This window comes from Phyllostomus hastatus, unplaced genomic scaffold (genome assembly GCF_019186645.2).
Source record: "Phyllostomus hastatus isolate PE091 unplaced genomic scaffold, TTU_PhHast_1.1 phas_contig_86, whole genome shotgun sequence".
NCBI lineage: Eukaryota > Metazoa > Chordata > Mammalia > Chiroptera > Phyllostomidae > Phyllostomus > Phyllostomus hastatus.
The window spans coordinates 28,761,723-28,778,989 of record NW_025333977.1 but is presented as its reverse complement, the minus strand read 5'-3'; the positions used below and the strand labels follow the sequence as shown (position 1 = coordinate 28,778,989).

The window sequence follows — 17,267 nt, the reverse complement described above, 5'->3', positions numbered from 1 at the left end:
TAGCAAGAACTGTGCAGAATCTAAATGAAGACAATTATAAAACTTTAATGGTAAACATTTTTTAAAAATTCATGTTTCTGAATAGGAATAGTGACTGTTTAAAAAAAATCATTTATCCCTCAAACTAATTTTTAATACAAATTTTAATCAAGATGCAAGTGAATTTTTTTGAGGTGAGTCTGAGGAATATGGAGAGAGGAGACCTCTTCATCAAATATCTGAAAGCCAAGCAGGAAAAAAGGAGAGGACAGACTGATTTGAAGCAGAATAAAGTGTGTTGCCATGCCAGATAATAAAATTTACTGTCAAGTTACAATGATTTTTTTAAGTGTGATACAGGTACCAAAAAAGGGACAGAGAGAAAACTCAAAATTAACATTTTTGAGTATATAAGAGTATAGAGAATTATAGATGTAGCAACAAAATGAGTAGAAAAATTATTTCACAGCTATGACAATTGATTAACTATTAAGAAAATTAAATTAGATCCCCATACCGAATGCTGCATATCAAATAAATACCAGATGGGTAAAAACTAAGATGTGAAAAATGAAATTATTAAAGAGGGAACTAGAAGAAAATATAATTGAACATCAAATAACAGTCTGGGAAGGACTGACTTTGTTTATAAAAAATTAAATCTCAAAGGGAAAGGTAACCAAATTTGACTATATAAAAATTAAAAATTATGTTTTTAAAAAAGTAAACAATATTAGAAGGCAAATGATAAACTATAAAATAATTGAAACAAATTTATATTCTTTATTTCACTCCAAGAAATCAACAAATGAAGTACTAACAACACAGTAAAAACTAAGCAAAGGATATGAACAATTATTTCACAAAAGTAATGCAGACAGCCATTAAATATATGACAAAAAGTTGTCTCCTCTTTATAAAAGAGTCAACATTGAGTAGCACCAGTATCTGTGAAAAGGGATGCATAAACTAATAATGCATGGTTTTGTTAACTACTAGCTTAACATTATAACCTAGCCTAGCTGGAATGATTCATGTCCTTTTTCATAAAATCTTTCCTATTTATTTCTCATAATGGGATTTTGAAACATTTAAGAACCCACATATTTATGGAATTTGAATTCCATCAATAGTAATATTTATATTTAAGTATTTCAGTAAGACACGTGGAGGACCAGAGCCAATACTTACTGAATACTAGCTCTGTGCTAACCAATGGGCTATGTACTTGGCATAAGTTATTTCATTCAATCCCAACCAACACTCTGAAACTGGAAGTAAGGCCCAAAGTGTGTGAGAGACCTCAGTGCCCGACAGCAGCCACCGGGTCAAAAGCCAAGCTGGAATTTGAATCTCGGTCTGTTTTCTCTGGTGTATTATTACACTGTCTCACATGATTTTCTGTACATGTCTATGGAATAAATGCTTGTTGCTTTCCTTTCTAGTTTTTTCCAAGCGGATATGCCTTTGCCACTGGCTCTGATGATGCCACTTGCCGTCTCTTCGACCTACGTGCAGACCAAGAGTTGTTAATGTATTCTCATGACAACATCATCTGTGGGATCACCTCTGTAGCCTTCTCAAAAAGTGGGCGCCTCCTGCTAGCTGGCTATGATGACTTTAATTGTAATGTGTGGGACACGCTAAAAGGAGATCGTGCAGGTTAGTTCCTAAGTCCACATTATGTGTTGGTTTTGTCTGGGAACACGAAGAGGTTCCCATCTGTTGTTTGAGGCTCCTGGACACCCAGATGTGGGGAATGGCAGCCCAGTGGTTCTTGGGCATGGTCACTGTTGCCCTTTGAGTTTACAGTTCATACACCCTAGTTACATTTCTGTTTTCTGAACAGTTAACATCTAGTTCTGTCATATCTTCTTTTTTTTCAAATACAAGTGAAAGTTTATTCAGGAAGTCAGAGGCAGAAAAAGTGAGCCAGCTGGGCTACGTGGGCTCAGGAAATGTTACAGAGGCAACAGAAAGGCCTTTGGAGCTTAGGAGAAAGAGAGCAAAGGGGCACACCTTGAGGGAAGAAGAGGGAGAAAGATATGCGAGAGAGAGAGAGAGAGAGAGAGAGAGAGAGAGAGAGAGAGAGCGCGCGCGCGCGAGCGCGCACCCTGAAGAAAGAAGAGGTTGGAGAAAGGCATGGGGGGAGGGTATGTATGTGAGAGAGCGAGCATGCAAGTAAATGTGCATTTTTTTTGTTTAATAAGTTTTGATATAAAAAAGAACTGAATATAATTCAGTGTGGTCTTTTCAAAATTAGTTTTCTTATAACCTTGACAGGAAACATTCTAAGTGCTGTAGACAATCTTCCTCCTGGAACAGATCTTGTCTGGGACAGGACAGAACCGCTGTCCCCCTTAGCCCCACACTCTGAGTTTCTGTCCTGCAGCTTCCAAAGTATTAGTACACACATCAAGTCACTGGGGACTGTCGCAAATTACGTAGGGTGATTTAACTTTTTTTAGAGTTAAAGTTATATGTAAGGAATCAAAAATTTCTACATGGCATGTTACCAAAACACAGTAGTCCTGACAGCATGTTTTCTGCTTCCAAAAGTGGCTTAACTTTTAGGCATTAACTGTTGAGGGTTTGGCTCTATCATTCCCCCTCCCTACCACATTCCGCCCAGCCACATCCTTCCTGTCTTCCAATTTTTCCCATTTTGTGAATTTTGTTTAGATACCAGAGTTTACATAATTGTGACTTTTTTTACACAGTACTTAGTGCTGAGCCATGAGTTATATACTCTGACTTCTTTTGCTATGCATCTTTTTAATGTTCTCTAGGGTTAAATTAACTTTTTGGCTTATTCTTAGTTTTGATGTACTTCTCACTAGTTAATCTTCAACCTTTCTGCCAGTTTTGATATGTCTCAGAATGGACCCATTTTCATTCACTGTGTATTCAGTGGGCCTTTCAATCTGGTGACTTGTACCCTGTAGTACTAGGGAAGCTGGGGGTGTTATTTAATTGCTGTCATTTCTCCTCTGTTACCATAGTTTTCTGTTAACAAAACTATGAATATTATAATGCCAATAAGTTCACAACTGAATCTAAAAAACAAGCTAAGCAAACAACCAGAACAGGAACAGAATCATAGATACGGAGATCTTTTGGTGGGATATCAATGGGGAGGAGGAAGGGAAAGAGAAGAATGGGGGGAAAGGTACAAGGAATAAGAAGCATAAATGGCAGGTACAGAATAGACGGGGGGAGGTTAAGAGTAGTATAGGAAATGGAGAAGCTACAGAACTTACATGCCCGACCCATGCCCGACCGGAACTAAGAGGGGAAGATTGCTGGAGGAAAGGGAGGTGGGTACCAGGTGGAGGGAGGTGGGAGGTAAAGAGGTAAACTGGGACAACTGTAATAGCTTATCAATAAAATATGCTTAAAAAAAAAAGCAAATGAAACTAAAGCTAGATGAGTTTGATGGCTTCAGAAAGCTATAACCAAAACATTCCAGTGTTTGGTGGTTTACCGAATAAAGTAAATAAATCATGTTGGTATTTCTAGAAGTGGTGACATAAGGCAACTTCATTCTTATGTTTTGTTGTTCTTGTGGAAAAGGGTCTATTTCACTGAAAATTTTGTTTTGAAAATAGCATAGCTCAGTGGCAACATTTGGAGTAGCATAAGCTTATGTAAAGTGATAATGTTTACTGTTGTCCTAGATATAAGAAAGCATAATTATGAAATAATTTTTCAAAAAGAATAGCACGACACACCTCAAAAATTCACGTAGCACAAAGAATTGTATTTTACTTACGTGTCCAGCTTACCCCTGGCACTCCGTCTCCAGACTCAGAGAAACTTGTTAGCTTCTAAGTAGTAACCTCCCATATCTTCTCTGCAGACCTAAGTTTAATTCTACAACTTGCCATTGCTAACGTTTTACTGAACTTTGCTTTTAGGTGTTCTTGCTGGGCACGACAACCGTGTCAGCTGTTTGGGCGTGACTGATGATGGCATGGCTGTTGCAACAGGCTCCTGGGACAGTTTTCTCAGAATCTGGAATTAACAGTGCATACAATGTTTCTGTTCTCTGTTGATACCTGGAAAAATCAGTGCTGCAGCCTAGAGCTGTGAAAAAAAATTCTACCTTATATTTGCAGTTGAAGATTTTTCTATTGAGATTATATACAAAGAGCAGCTTTCAGTAAAATACAAAACAGAAAAAAAATGGTGAAAAAAACAAGGCAAAGGTGCTTGCTGAATCAAAAGGACCAGTGTATTGAGTTGAGCTAGTTTAACTTTGATGAATTTTGCTTTTACTCAGTTTGTTTCCTTGTGTAGAACAAAATGTATACATTATAGCAACCTATCATGTTTGTGTTTGCCTTTTTTAAGAACTGCATCTTTAACTTTGTATACATCAGAAATGTCACATTTTTGTTTTTTAATGGAGGAACCAGGCACAGTAATAGAGTAGTCCCTTATGTGCATGTCCTTATATTTGAAGAAAGTCTCTGTGAATTCTGACCTCCTGGTTGCCTCAAGTTTTAAGAATCGCTAACAGGGTAGGTACCTGGAGTGGAGTCCTTTTCAATGTCCTTAGTTTCTGGTGCATCTTTTACCATCCTATCAGTTTAAGTAAGTGCTCATTTTCAGCCCTCTGAGAGGAAGATAACCTGAAAGCTAGGGAATAGAGATTTCTCTATGAAACTTCAGACATACATAAGAAACTTTATGAATAGGTAGATAGCAGTAATTGCCTATAAATGGTTCTTGACATTTCAAAAAGGTTATGATCAAATGACACTTTGAGTAATCCTCCAAACAACTGGACTTCACTATTGATTTCATATTCAAGAATCGAGTTAGTAGCCTACTCATTACTCCAGAACAGGGATGAACGTCTGCACCGTCCTTGCATCTGGAGCACTTCCCCAGTGCTGGTATGTGCTCCATTGGTATGCATCTAGAGCTAAGGAAACGTGACGGATGCCTTTTTTCAAAGTGTAAAATCTAGCCAATCACTAGACCTGTGTATAGTTGTTACAAGGTGGCTTAATGAATTTATGTTCACCTAAAATCTGACCTGATGTAAACTGTGCCTTCAGGTTTTAAGAAGGAAACATTTCAGCTCTGCTCTTCTGTGACTTTTCTTCCCTGAAAACAAAGTAACTGGTTTCTTAGTGGTGCGACTGTGCTTCAAAAAATGCCTAGATCCAAGTGACTCCATTTTAAAGCCAAAAGAAAAATTCAAAGAGCAATTCTTAAAGGAGCCAGAGGAAAATACTAAGCAATTCATTCCTCTGCTTGTCAATGGTATAATGTGTTGTCTATTACTAGAATGGGCCCTCCTGGATTTAAACAGATACTTTCCCCCTTGCATTTTTCTCTTACAAATAAATCTAAATGATTGACAATGGGAGATTGTTAGTCTTGCTTGATGGTGCATTGTGTTTTGTTAGTAAACTCTGTCAGATACTTGTTGAGATAGGGTCACCTATAATCCTGAATACTTACAAATTTTATGTGTCAGTTTTCATTTTTATGTTGTGAATGTGCTAACAAGTACACCAACTATAATGAAGTCAGTTTTAACATTGTTGATATTAAAAAGAGAGTAAAATGAATAAAGGAGGATGAAGATATGGGGCCAAAATAACTTGTGGATGGCAGGCACGAATGGATTTATACACAGATTTCTATGAACGTTATCCTATTAGTGTTTGTGGACTATTTATATTACTTCATATAGAACAGCTCTTTAAGATCAGGCAAAAATATTTTAAAGGAATGTACTCACTTCCAAAAGGGGGTGAGGGTTTGCCATGTAGTTCAGCAACTCATTCCTAACTCCTAATCAAGAAAGCACTTCTGCCATGTGAAAAATAGAGTATCCCCTCTACTTTTAAAGTTATTCTAGGAGCAAAAAACTTTAGTCAGAGAAGCACCCAGACTACAATTCTATGATCTTAAACATGCTGATAAAAATTTATTTTAATGTTATTAGTTTCTATGCATAGCTTAAAAGCAATTCCTGTAATTAACTATTAGGCATCTGAAAGCTACCGAAGATTGTGGCTACTTATATATATGACCAAATGTGACCTTGTTACCACATTAACTTACTAGTTAAACCTTTGCTTTCTAGTAGTATGAATTCCACTTGCTAAATATTTTTAATTGCAGTTTGAGTTCAGCTGATTGTCTATTTAATTATTGTTCATTAGACTTCCTGAAATAAAAGAAAATAGTACATAACACATAGAAACTGTATAGTTCGGATCTTGGCTTTAGAAGACTTAAAAAATATGGCCAAATGTAGTTTTAAGGAATTTGTACTATCAACAATATTGCAGTTATCTGAGGCCTATCAATTCTCTTTTTACCTTGTAAGAAACAGGTTTTACTTGTGGACTTTGTTTTCTAAAGATCTGACAAAAATATTTTAAAGGCATATATTCTTTTCTCAAACAACTTAATAGTAACATGCCCTGTGGTTAACCAAAATCATCCCAAAAACCTGCTCAAAAAGCACTTGCTACCATAAGCTAGGTCCCTCCCTAGCCCTTAACACCTGTGATTCCAGGGTTACACACACCATGAGTTCCATCTGCAAAGAGGCAAAGATTTGGGCTTAATATTTCAGCTACAAGGGATACTAGCTGGCAGTTCTCCTTATTTTAATTTAGATTCAGCTGAACCGATTAATAATAGTGCTTGTGTCCTAGACATGATGGATGTAGGGGCTTCTGGAATATGGGGTAGACAATTTTAATCTATTAAAAGAGAAATAGATCTTCACTTTTCCAGGTGATAAAATGTTTATTACTGTTAAAAAATACTGTGCAATATTATATAACTGACCTTTTGAGTTCTTAGATTTAATAATTAAGATTGTCCATTTTAAAAGTGAAAACCTTCAGGGAAGTTTATACTTTGAACACTGGTGAATGTCTCACATTTAAAACCGTTTAACAAAACTGAATAATTGTGGCTTATTTGTTGATGTATTTGAACTTATGGAAACTGACTGAACAATCTCCCAAAAAAGCCAATCATTATTTTAATAATGAACATTATCTTTCTAGAAACTTTAGGCTGTGAGTCAGGATTAAATCATTTAAAAAAATTTAGTTATCTTAAGGTTCTAGTTCCCTTTTTTGCCATCGTGGAAAGCAAAATTTTATCTCTCTCCTCTCCTGTTCAAATTTTTAAAAGACCCACAAGCTAGACTATCTTTCTTGTGAGGAAGGGTAGCACAATGAATAAAATTGACATTTTAAATTAGTTTAAGTAGAATATAAAGTACACTTTCTATTTACTAGTTTTTCTCTTGTTCATTTTGAGTTGCCCTAAATTGAGTGCTGTGTTTTAAAACATTGGTTACCATAGGTACTCATGAAAATGGTTTGTATTTGAATGTCTAAGTTAGCATTGTTTTAAAAAGTAATTTATTAATCACAGATTGATGGTACACCTTGTATTTAGCAAATATGTTTGCATGTTGATGAAATATCCTAAGTCTTTTTTTGTTAAGTCCAATTACTGATCCTATAAAAGTTATGAGAATGCAGCATTATGGAAAACCCAGTTGATTTAACTGGTGTTCAATGTGCCCAAAAAACCTTAGATCAGGCAGTATGTATTTCTTAATTAATAGAACTTCAGACATACTTGATATTTCAAGACTTTTCTTTCTGTTACACAATGGTGCTCTATTCTGTTTTCTTTACAAAGCATCATCTAAACACTGTATTTGCATATTCTTACCCAAAGGCATCCCCAACTAAGTGGGTTTTTTAAGCTGGTTAAAATGTTTTTCTTTACCTACAATGGTTCATACCCACTTGTGGCCAACTGACTGGGAACATCAGTAGTACGATTATGGGAGAGGCGAATGTACTAGACTTTAAACCAAACATAAGATGGATTTGTCCCATGATTTAACAGTATTCTTGGATCTTCCTTGCACACTGATTCGTTTATTTGTACAGTAGCTCTGTGAAATAATGTTGGCTGTGAATTGATATTGTAATCAATAAAGTGCTTTAACCAGGTTTCATGTGGCATATTTAAGTCCCAGAACTAAACTCCAAGCCCAGTATTTCATGCTCAGTCCTAATTCCTTTATCTAAACATTTGTCATGGGCTACAGAACATGGAAGAGATCATGTGTTCCTGATCTATCCTTTTGTACTATGTTGCCTTAGCCCTAAAGGACCACAGATTTTCACTAAAAAGCACAATTAAGTCATTCTTTCTCTGGTGCCCCCTTAGGATATAAACCATTCTATTGCTTATAGGACTGATTAGAAGGTTTTTACTTTCATCACCACAACCTTGGAGAAGGATGAATGAAGAAGCTTTCAGTTTATGGCCAGGCATGCTAAAAGAGTTAATCCAGTCAAAAGATGAGTCAGCCCACCCAAGACAGTTTCCAGTCTAAACCATAAAAATCAAGAATAAAGCTCACTAAATGCCCATATAAATGCTACACTGATCAACTATCAGACAAACAAGTTTTATTTTCACCTTGAAGTTTGCATACTTATAAAAAATGTACTTTTGTAAAAAGTTGGAGGTTATACAAAGTTTATAAATATTCCTGCAAACACACACAGTGAACAATAACTCTGAACTACATCAACTGTAAATTACATGATTTCTGTAGAATTCACAGGCTTGGCTGTAGGTGCATTTAGTTCTAGGCATAAAAGTTGGGTTTCATTATTTTAGTGTTCCATTTCCAACACTCCTACATTTTCAAACTTCATCAGGTGGAACTGCACTCAAACTGGTGATGGAAAACTTACTACAAGCTTACATACCAGAACCACAAATCCAGGAGTTCCCAAATGTTAGTGTGCCATCGGGATCACCAGGGGGCTTGTTAACAGCAGATCACTGGTCCCCAAAGTTAGAGTTTGATTCAGTATGTCTGGGGTAGGATCCAAGAATGTGCATCTCTTACAAGTTGACAAGTATACTGTTGATCCAGGGACCAAACTTTGAGAACCGCAGTGGTACACTAATGAGGTGATACCAAACCACTATGCTGTTTCAGAAATTCAAGTACTATGTATAAAGTTAAGGACTTGAACTTGTAAACTAAATTAGCAGTATCCAGTCTTAGACATCAATTTTTCATGTTGCAATTGTTACCCGATTCACACATGTTGGTGGCAGGTACCAATTTTTGGTTATAAAGCAACAACAAAAGCTATTAGTTAATATTTATTTGGATTTGACACTTCATCCTAGTATCTGATTGGCATAAAAATATTTTTTAAAGGCTTCTATGGCCTAAATGATATTCTCCTTAAAATACCCTGAAAAACAGTTTTGCACCTGCTGTGAAAAGACAGAATGGCATCTAGGAGCCTTAAAGGCACAGAAAAGGAAGTAGTGAGTCTTTAAAGAAGAAAACAGCCTGAAAAGATATCCCTCCCACAGAAAAGCGTGAATATATGTATTTGGCCAAATGCACTGTGTCCTCTGTGAGTGCGCATTTCTAACAAGCATCCAGGTGATGCTGATTTGGTGGTCCTCAAGGCTACATTTTGCATAGCAAAGCCCTAGAATATCATTTTTAAATGTTTCCATATCAGTTCCAATAAGTTTTTAACACAAACACGCACAATACTTGAATCCATAAATACTTCATTAAGCTAAAAAATACAGTGCTAATTTTCAACCATGCCCCGGCAAATTCATACAATTAAATAGAAGTAAAGCCACCCTGGGGGACAATCCAGCAGTGCCCTCAGCAAACACCTTCTGTAGAACGGTTCGTACATGACTCTAACCACCCAAAATTCAGACCTCCGTTTCTGGCTATTTTATCACTTCAAACTTCAAAGGCGATATAGAAAACTTTCCTTGCTGCTGTCATAGCTGAAGCTGAAAACATTCTTTAGAAACATCAGCACGCTATGTTTGACCCAGAAACTTTTAGAAGAGACTATTTAGAACGACAAACCTTTACACGCTTTACATCAGTTTTAATGGGAATATAAGGAGTAAAAAAGAGCGTATTTATTAGTGTTTTACATACCTGGCAGAGTGGCAAAAATGACTGTAACTTGCAAGATAATACACTCAAGAACATCCTACACTCCTTTTTGGTGGTTAGAGCAATGGAGATATAAAACAAAAATGTGACTATTCCCATTAAAGTGACATTGAAAATTAGTTTTGATAAAGAAGATGAAGGGAGCATTCTCTAACTCCTGGATGCCAGGAAGCAGAGTTTTTCAGAATCAAAAACGAAGAGAGCCCTAAGTAAGAGCAAGGCCCCACCCCTCAGGGGTCACATAATTGGTTCTGTTGCTTCTAACTAATTCATCATTTTAACACATCAAACTATTTAGCCTGTTCCTTACCTAAAAGTGAAACTAAAGAAACATAATAACACTCTTCAGAAATGCAAACACCCTGAGATAGATCATTATCAGAATTTACACAAGAATTTGCTATTTAGGTATAGTGGGTACAATTCATATTTAAAATAATTTCATAAAAATAACTGTCCCAAATCATCCAAGTTGCATTTTCTCTTATGATGATCACCAAAGCAATCTCTATTGTTAAGATGCTTCTTCATTGCTTGAATGTAGAAACTGCTTAGTAAAATTCTCCAGCTCATTTTTAAGTCGAACAGCTTTATTTCTATTTTAAAAAATAAACAAAACACCAAAATAATTATTAAGATCCACAAGAAAAAAAAATGCATCCCATCCCATGTTAAAAATAAAAAAGCCCCCAGGTTGCTGCTGCTACATTTAGCTAAACTCAGACTAAACAATGAAAACCCTTTTTAGAGTACTATACATGCTACTGCAGCTTTGCAGTAAACAGAGTCCAATGTTCAGAACTTCAAAGGATGAAAAGCGCAGGAAACAGTAGTCCTATCACTTTACATGGGAGATAGAGCCTAAGTCACGTACCGTCACAATTGTCCTTGACTTTCTTTTAAGTTAAGCATAGAGTAAGTGCTTTTATATATGAACCATAGTGTAACAAAATATTTTTTTAAAAAATATTAGAATCATACTTGATTCAGCCAAATGTCCATAAAAAGAGAGGAAAACAGGAACTAAAACTGACCAACAAATACAGATTTATGTCTCCCATTCTCATATTATGCCAGGGCACATACATACTTGAGGCCATCTAAGTTACATGTACATATGAATGCCACTGCAAATTTCTTTGGACAACTCTTTTTAAAAAATTTTTTATTTAGTATTTTTTTCTTAGAGAGAAGGGAAGGGAAGGAAAGGAGAGAAATAACAAAGTGTGGTTGCTTCTTGCAAGCCCCCTACTGGGCACCTGGCCCACAACCCAGGCATGTGCCCTGACTGGGAATCAAACCAGCAACCCTTTGGTTCCCAGCCCAAGCTCAATCCACTGAGCTACACCAGCCAGGGCTGGACAACTCTTCTGAAGTACCAGGGCAATCAAATTTTATCTGAATGGCTGAGCAAAATCCAGTAACAATGGAGATTCCAAGTATGGTATTTGTTTTTTTTTAATTTATCTTAGAAAAAGGGTAAATTAGCAGATCAAAAATATTCATACTTATTCCAGTCCAGCCAAAATCAGAAAGGTACATAAGTGTCAATAATTTTTTATCATGTTTTGCCATAACAAGATGAAAGACTATTTAATAACCTTCCTAGGTTAAAAAAACAAAAATACTTCTACTGGATATAGTTTCACCAATTTGGGAAGCTGTAACTTATCAGGAGCAATGAAACACTTGGGTGTGTCTGTGTGTGGGAAAGGAGGCTGGCATCTAAGACACAGGCAGTCATCTTCTCCAGAGATTCTGAGACTGAGGTACAATGAGAACGTGACTGTGGATCAGATCAAGACACCATGGAGAGACACAACACCAAGTGTTTTAAATACAAAGTCTGTCCAAAAAAAGTCCAGCCATATAACAAGAATGGTTTGTGTTACATCAATGTAACCTGGCAAACAAGCAGAGTGGACTGGAATGTGCATGTGTGAATAATGATGACTCCACTGCCCTAGTCAATGTGGGTGGTGGACACTGTTGTGTGAGCATGTGGACTGTGTGGCCATTGCATTCAAAATGACTGAGAAACAAATTTGCATCCAATTTTGTGTTAGGCTTGAACATTCCCTCATGGAAACTATTTGGATGATTCAGAAGGCCCCAGCTATGGGCCACTGGTGATTAGCAGCTTCATCATGGACAACACACCCGCTCATGCATCACATCTCGTACAGAGTTTTTTTTGGGAAAAGATCAAATCACCCAGGTGACTCAGCCCCATACAGCCCAGATTTGGTGCCCTGCCATTTCTGGCTTTTCCCAAAACTAAAATTACTTTGAAAGGAAAGAGATTTTAGACTGTCAATGAGATTCAAGAAATGTGACAGGGCAGCTGATGGCTAATGGGAGAACTGTGTGAGGTCCCAAGGTGCCTACTTTGGGGCCTGAAGCATCACTGTCCTATGTACAATGTTTCTTTTTTTTCCCTCTATGTACAATATTTCTTGTGTCTTGTATCTTCTTCAATAAATCTCTCCTTTTTCATATTACATGGCTGGATACCTTCTGGACAGACCTTGTATATGTCCCAAAATTTGGGACACAAGGACATCTTCTCCAATTGCAGACACTGCAAACTGCTCTTATATGGACAACTGTATGTAGTATGTACCCTAGTAGGCAGCAGCAGGGATTAAATGATGCTTAATGATTCCTTCAGACTCATAGGTGAGCCAGTAATTGGGTAGTGAAGTAGGAAGTTAAAAACTGCCAAGAAGTATAGACCACATGGCAAAACTGCTGGTCTTGTCCTCTAATGCAGAATTTATTTAGACCCCAAAGAATCCATGATAAATCACATTAAACCAGAATTCCATATTATACTAGGATATATTTTACTTTTATAGCTTCAAATGTAGTAGTCCTCAGTGAAAATGGTAGTTATGGGTCTTAGGTATACAGAGCTAAAAGTATCGATACTTATAATTACAGAACTTGTGATCTCAAAGGGGACTAATATTGCCCTGGCCAGGGAGCTCAGTTAAGTGTTGTCCTGCTATGCTAAAGTTGTGGGTCCCTGGTCAGGGCACATACAAGAACCAACCAATGAATGCATAAGTAAGTGGAACAACGAATGACTGTGTTTCTTTCCCTCTCTCTCCACCTTCCTCTCTAAAATCAATTTAAAAAAAGGCGGGGGTACTAATATATCTTAACAGAGAGTTCTAAGTTTAAATCTAAAAACATTCATTTACATCAGATGTTTTTTCTTGTTGAAATCAGCATTCACTGAAATTGTAATACTATAAAATTAAATATGGAAAATTATAATTAAAGTCAACAGAGAGCTAAAGTTTTAATACAAATTCACTAGTGGTTTACATAATTATATTCTGGTTATGAGACCAATAAATGTTCATATTACTGAGAAAAAAAATGGTTCAAATACCTTAAGAGCTTTGAATTGTTTTGAATTTCCTCCAACTGCTCTATCTCTTTGGAAAATCTAGCAATTTCTTCTTCCAGATGCCTTTGTGTAAGGTCAACTTGTTGGCACAGGCGAGCAAAAGTGGTTGCCATTTCCCTTAAAATAAAAAACAACACAAATGTCTTAAAATGCATGAGCTTTTTAAAAGATCATATAAAAGGAGGTCACAAATTTAAAATATACTTAAGAACGTAGGTATCAAAAAACAAGATGCTAAGAATGGGATAAGGGAGGTATGGCACCTGTAGGCTTAATGTGACTGTGGGTGTAATTTTATCTGGCCTCAAGTCCATGCTCAACAGACAGCATCACCTCTGCTATACGGCTGTGAATATGAACAAGCTATAAAAAGGCAAAAGATGGCTACATTTCTTCAGAAGCACAGTAAGCCTTACTCTTATCTCCTGCCATAAAAATAATTACTGAGAACAGGAAAGAAAATTTAATTAACTCCTGTGACTGAGGCAAAACTACTTTAAATCATACCAACATTTAATCATATTTCTAGAACTGAAGGGTATTAATTTGTATTAATTTATTTTGTGTGCTAGTTCATACGTTAGCTTTGGCAAACATCATGTTTGTATTTTGTAATTGGAAGCATGCCTCGTAGTTGTACATCTCTGGAATACAAGTAACTGTCTTACTTGTTTTTCTCTGCAACTAATATCCTGTGCATCTTCACCATGGTCTTTTTCCTTTCCACTCTCTCCCCATTGCAACAATCATCAATACTGAACAAATGAAGCATCTTTCATTATTTTAATGTTTTATTAAGTTAATATTTAGCTAATATTTGAACTGAATAATTAGTTAACATTTTCCCCATTAGAGTGACACCCTCTAAAGAAAGGATCAAGTTATTTTTAACTTTTTTTTAGACATTATTTCCCATAATGTCTAGCATAGTTATTGTCACATGGTAGACAATGAATAAATGTTTGATGATCAGATGAATGGAAAGCTTCATTAACTTTGTTGTTATGTACATGAACCTCAACTGACTTCTACTACAGACCCAGCTATCTTCACTGGAGGAAAGATCTTCCTTGATGTAAAATTAAACCTATTACATAAAATCTGAGCTCAGTAAATATTTGGTAAATGAATAAATGAACTAATTCAGTAGTCTCATGTCCATTCCCTAATTTTCTCCATTCTCTGTAGCTGTTAGTACAGGTTTTCATCTTATGTCTGAAACAGTTATCATCTCCCAGCAAATTCTTGTCTCCTTAATCTAAACCATTCTGTACACACCACACCACTGCAAAGCTATTTGTTCTACAGCTATGTATTAATGATATCATTTCTATGTTTCCTAATTATCCAAATCCCTGTCCTATTGTTAGGTTCATACTTGAATGTACTCCCATCCCTCCATACATACACAGCTCCTACTAAAATTCATGTTTCTGAACACATTGCTTTGCCTACCCTCTTTGCCTTTGGTTTAAGCTGTTTTCTCTGCCTATATCTTCCTGTTCTGCACATTCTACACCTTCTCTAGAAAATTTTATTGATCCACTAATCTTCATGATTTCAGATTCTAGAGCCTCTAATATTACTTATCACTTTTTACCTTTTATTATAATTGTGTACATTATATCTTCCATTAAATTGCAATCATCTTGAACTCAAGAGAACTTTTTAATTCAAATACAGAATATTATGCATTGATTTAATTGGAATTCTATACATTTCTACTAAATCAATGAAATTAATATTTATGATATATAAAAAAAGACAGTGGATCCAAGTATTTATCAGAGTAATAACAAATGTGTTTTTTCACATTGTGATAAATGAACTATACTCTTGTGCATTTTCTCCACGTATGTCACACTTCAATGAAACTCCATTTTTAAGAGCTAAATATGAATTTTTCAACTTACTGTTGTACTTGATGGCTACAGTTTGCACTTGTGAAGCTAACAATCATCTGCAGTTTTTCAGTTGCATAGTTCACAAACTGTTGCTTAAAAGCTCTTTCCTTGGCTCGGTTGGTCCAGGTCAGCCTTTCATAAAGATATAAAGCTCCATACATACTTAATGAAACAGATATGAGTTTCCAGCCCACAGTTTTCCAAACCTGCAAGATAAATTTACAGCTCAGTTTGAGAAAGAAAAACACTTCTGGGGAGACTGTACTACATACAGGTCTTTTTGAGTCAGATTCATTTTTAAAAAGTATATATTCCTGTCTAGAGAATCTGAAGTTATCAAAAACCAAACAAGCTGAAAAAGGAGTAGTACATAAATATCAGGCAAGAAGTTTTTAACCTGCTAGACATTTGGTAAGTTGATTCAATGTATCTCAAAAAAGGAGATTGATTTCTTTTAGGACAGAGGTTTGAAACAGCAAACTATGTAAAGGCATGCTGTTAAATGATATTAAATTTTTTTAACATAAGAACTACTACTGAAAAGTAATCTTTAATACCCTTTGTATTCAGAGAAGATTAGGTAAGGAATTTGGATCATTCTGGTTACCCCACGTACAAATATCACTTCTTTGTGTGCAGTGATAGGAAAATAGTTGGAAAGCATTATTTTAAGGACCAGCGAGTTGGTGATATTTCTTTCCTAAAGATGTATTTTAAAAAAATTTATATTATGGTAATAACTTCACTATATATATATAGATATATCTATACATATCTATATATATATACCTATATCTATCTCAATCATTATGCTGTACACCTAAACTAATACAATGTTATATATCAGTATTTTCAATTTAAAAATCTTTAGACAAGACTTAATTCACTAATTCTTTTTTAAAATTTTATTTACTGATTGATTTTAGAGAGAGAAGGAGGGAGACAGAGAGCAAGAAACATCAATTTGTTGTTCTACTTATTGATGCATTCGTTGTTTGATTCCTATATGTGTCCTGATTGGGGATCGAACCTACAACCTTGGTGTATTGAGACAATGTTCTGATCAACTGAGCTACCCAGCCAGGGCTTAATTCACTAATTTTAACCTACAAGTTTTCATGACATTTTACAGATCTAGGAAATAGAAGTAAATATACATTTCTCTTTGTGACCTAGCAAACAGCTTTGAAAATTACAATCTTCACTACAATAAAAAGTCCCATTTCTTACCACTCCTCCAACAACAATGATGCCCATAGATGTTCTGGATGTAAGAGAAGCTAACCCTGTTATTAAGGTAACCATTAATTCTTCTTGTGATGCATTATCTGGCGTTGCTGGATTATTAGGAGCAGTGGGAGTAGAAGCTAAAGATCTGGGGAGCTAATAGCAAGGAAAAAAGAATTATCACAATTAAACAACTACAAATGAAATAACATTTATAAAATTCTACTGCATGTTTTAAAATTATAGTAGTAAATTAATGACAAGAGTAATGCCAATTAATAAGTTTACCATAAACATATGAAGAAAATAAAAATGGTCTGAAACTCATTTTTTACGACCTAGATATCATAATATACAATCAGTCTACGCGTTAACAGTAGGCCCTCAACTCAAGAAAAATTAAAACTGTATTTAAAAAAGTTCTAATACCAGAAGTGCAACCCTTTAAAAAAATTGAACTTTAGTATTAAACCTTTTACACTTAAAAATTCATCATAAGAAAATTAAAAGATAAGCCACACACTAGAAGACCATATTTGGAAATCACATTATCTGATAAAGGACTTGTATCTCAAATATATAAAGAACTCCTACAAGTCAGTAAGAAGTCAAACAACCCAATTAAAAATTGGGCAAATGATCTGAACAGACATTTTACATAGCAAAATACACAAATGGCTACAAGCACATGAAAAGATGTTCAAAATCA

At 35.5% G+C, this 17,267-nt stretch overlaps 2 protein-coding genes across 2 annotated transcripts in view; one reads left to right on the top strand and one right to left on the bottom strand.

The window, feature by feature from the left end:
- The window catches only part of GNB4 (G protein subunit beta 4), a 47,465-nt gene extending 39,471 nt beyond the window's left edge, over positions 1–7,994 (top strand). Inside the window, exons 9-10 of the mRNA XM_045851527.1 lie at positions 1,425–1,641; positions 3,897–7,994. Of these exons, the coding sequence (XP_045707483.1) occupies positions 1,425–1,641; positions 3,897–4,003 (324 nt within the window). The 3' untranslated portion in view covers positions 4,004–7,994. The remainder of the gene's footprint in view (positions 1–1,424; positions 1,642–3,896) is intronic.
- A 445-nt stretch (positions 7,995–8,439) lies between these two features.
- The window catches only part of MFN1 (mitofusin 1), a 33,813-nt gene continuing 24,985 nt past the window's right edge, over positions 8,440–17,267 (bottom strand). Inside the window, exons 15-18 of the mRNA XM_045851526.1 lie at positions 16,562–16,714; positions 15,341–15,537; positions 13,410–13,544; positions 8,440–10,605 (exon numbers count right to left, since the gene is read on the bottom strand). Coding sequence (XP_045707482.1) covers positions 10,524–10,605; positions 13,410–13,544; positions 15,341–15,537; positions 16,562–16,714 — 567 coding nt within the window. The 3' untranslated portion in view covers positions 8,440–10,523. The remainder of the gene's footprint in view (positions 10,606–13,409; positions 13,545–15,340; positions 15,538–16,561; positions 16,715–17,267) is intronic.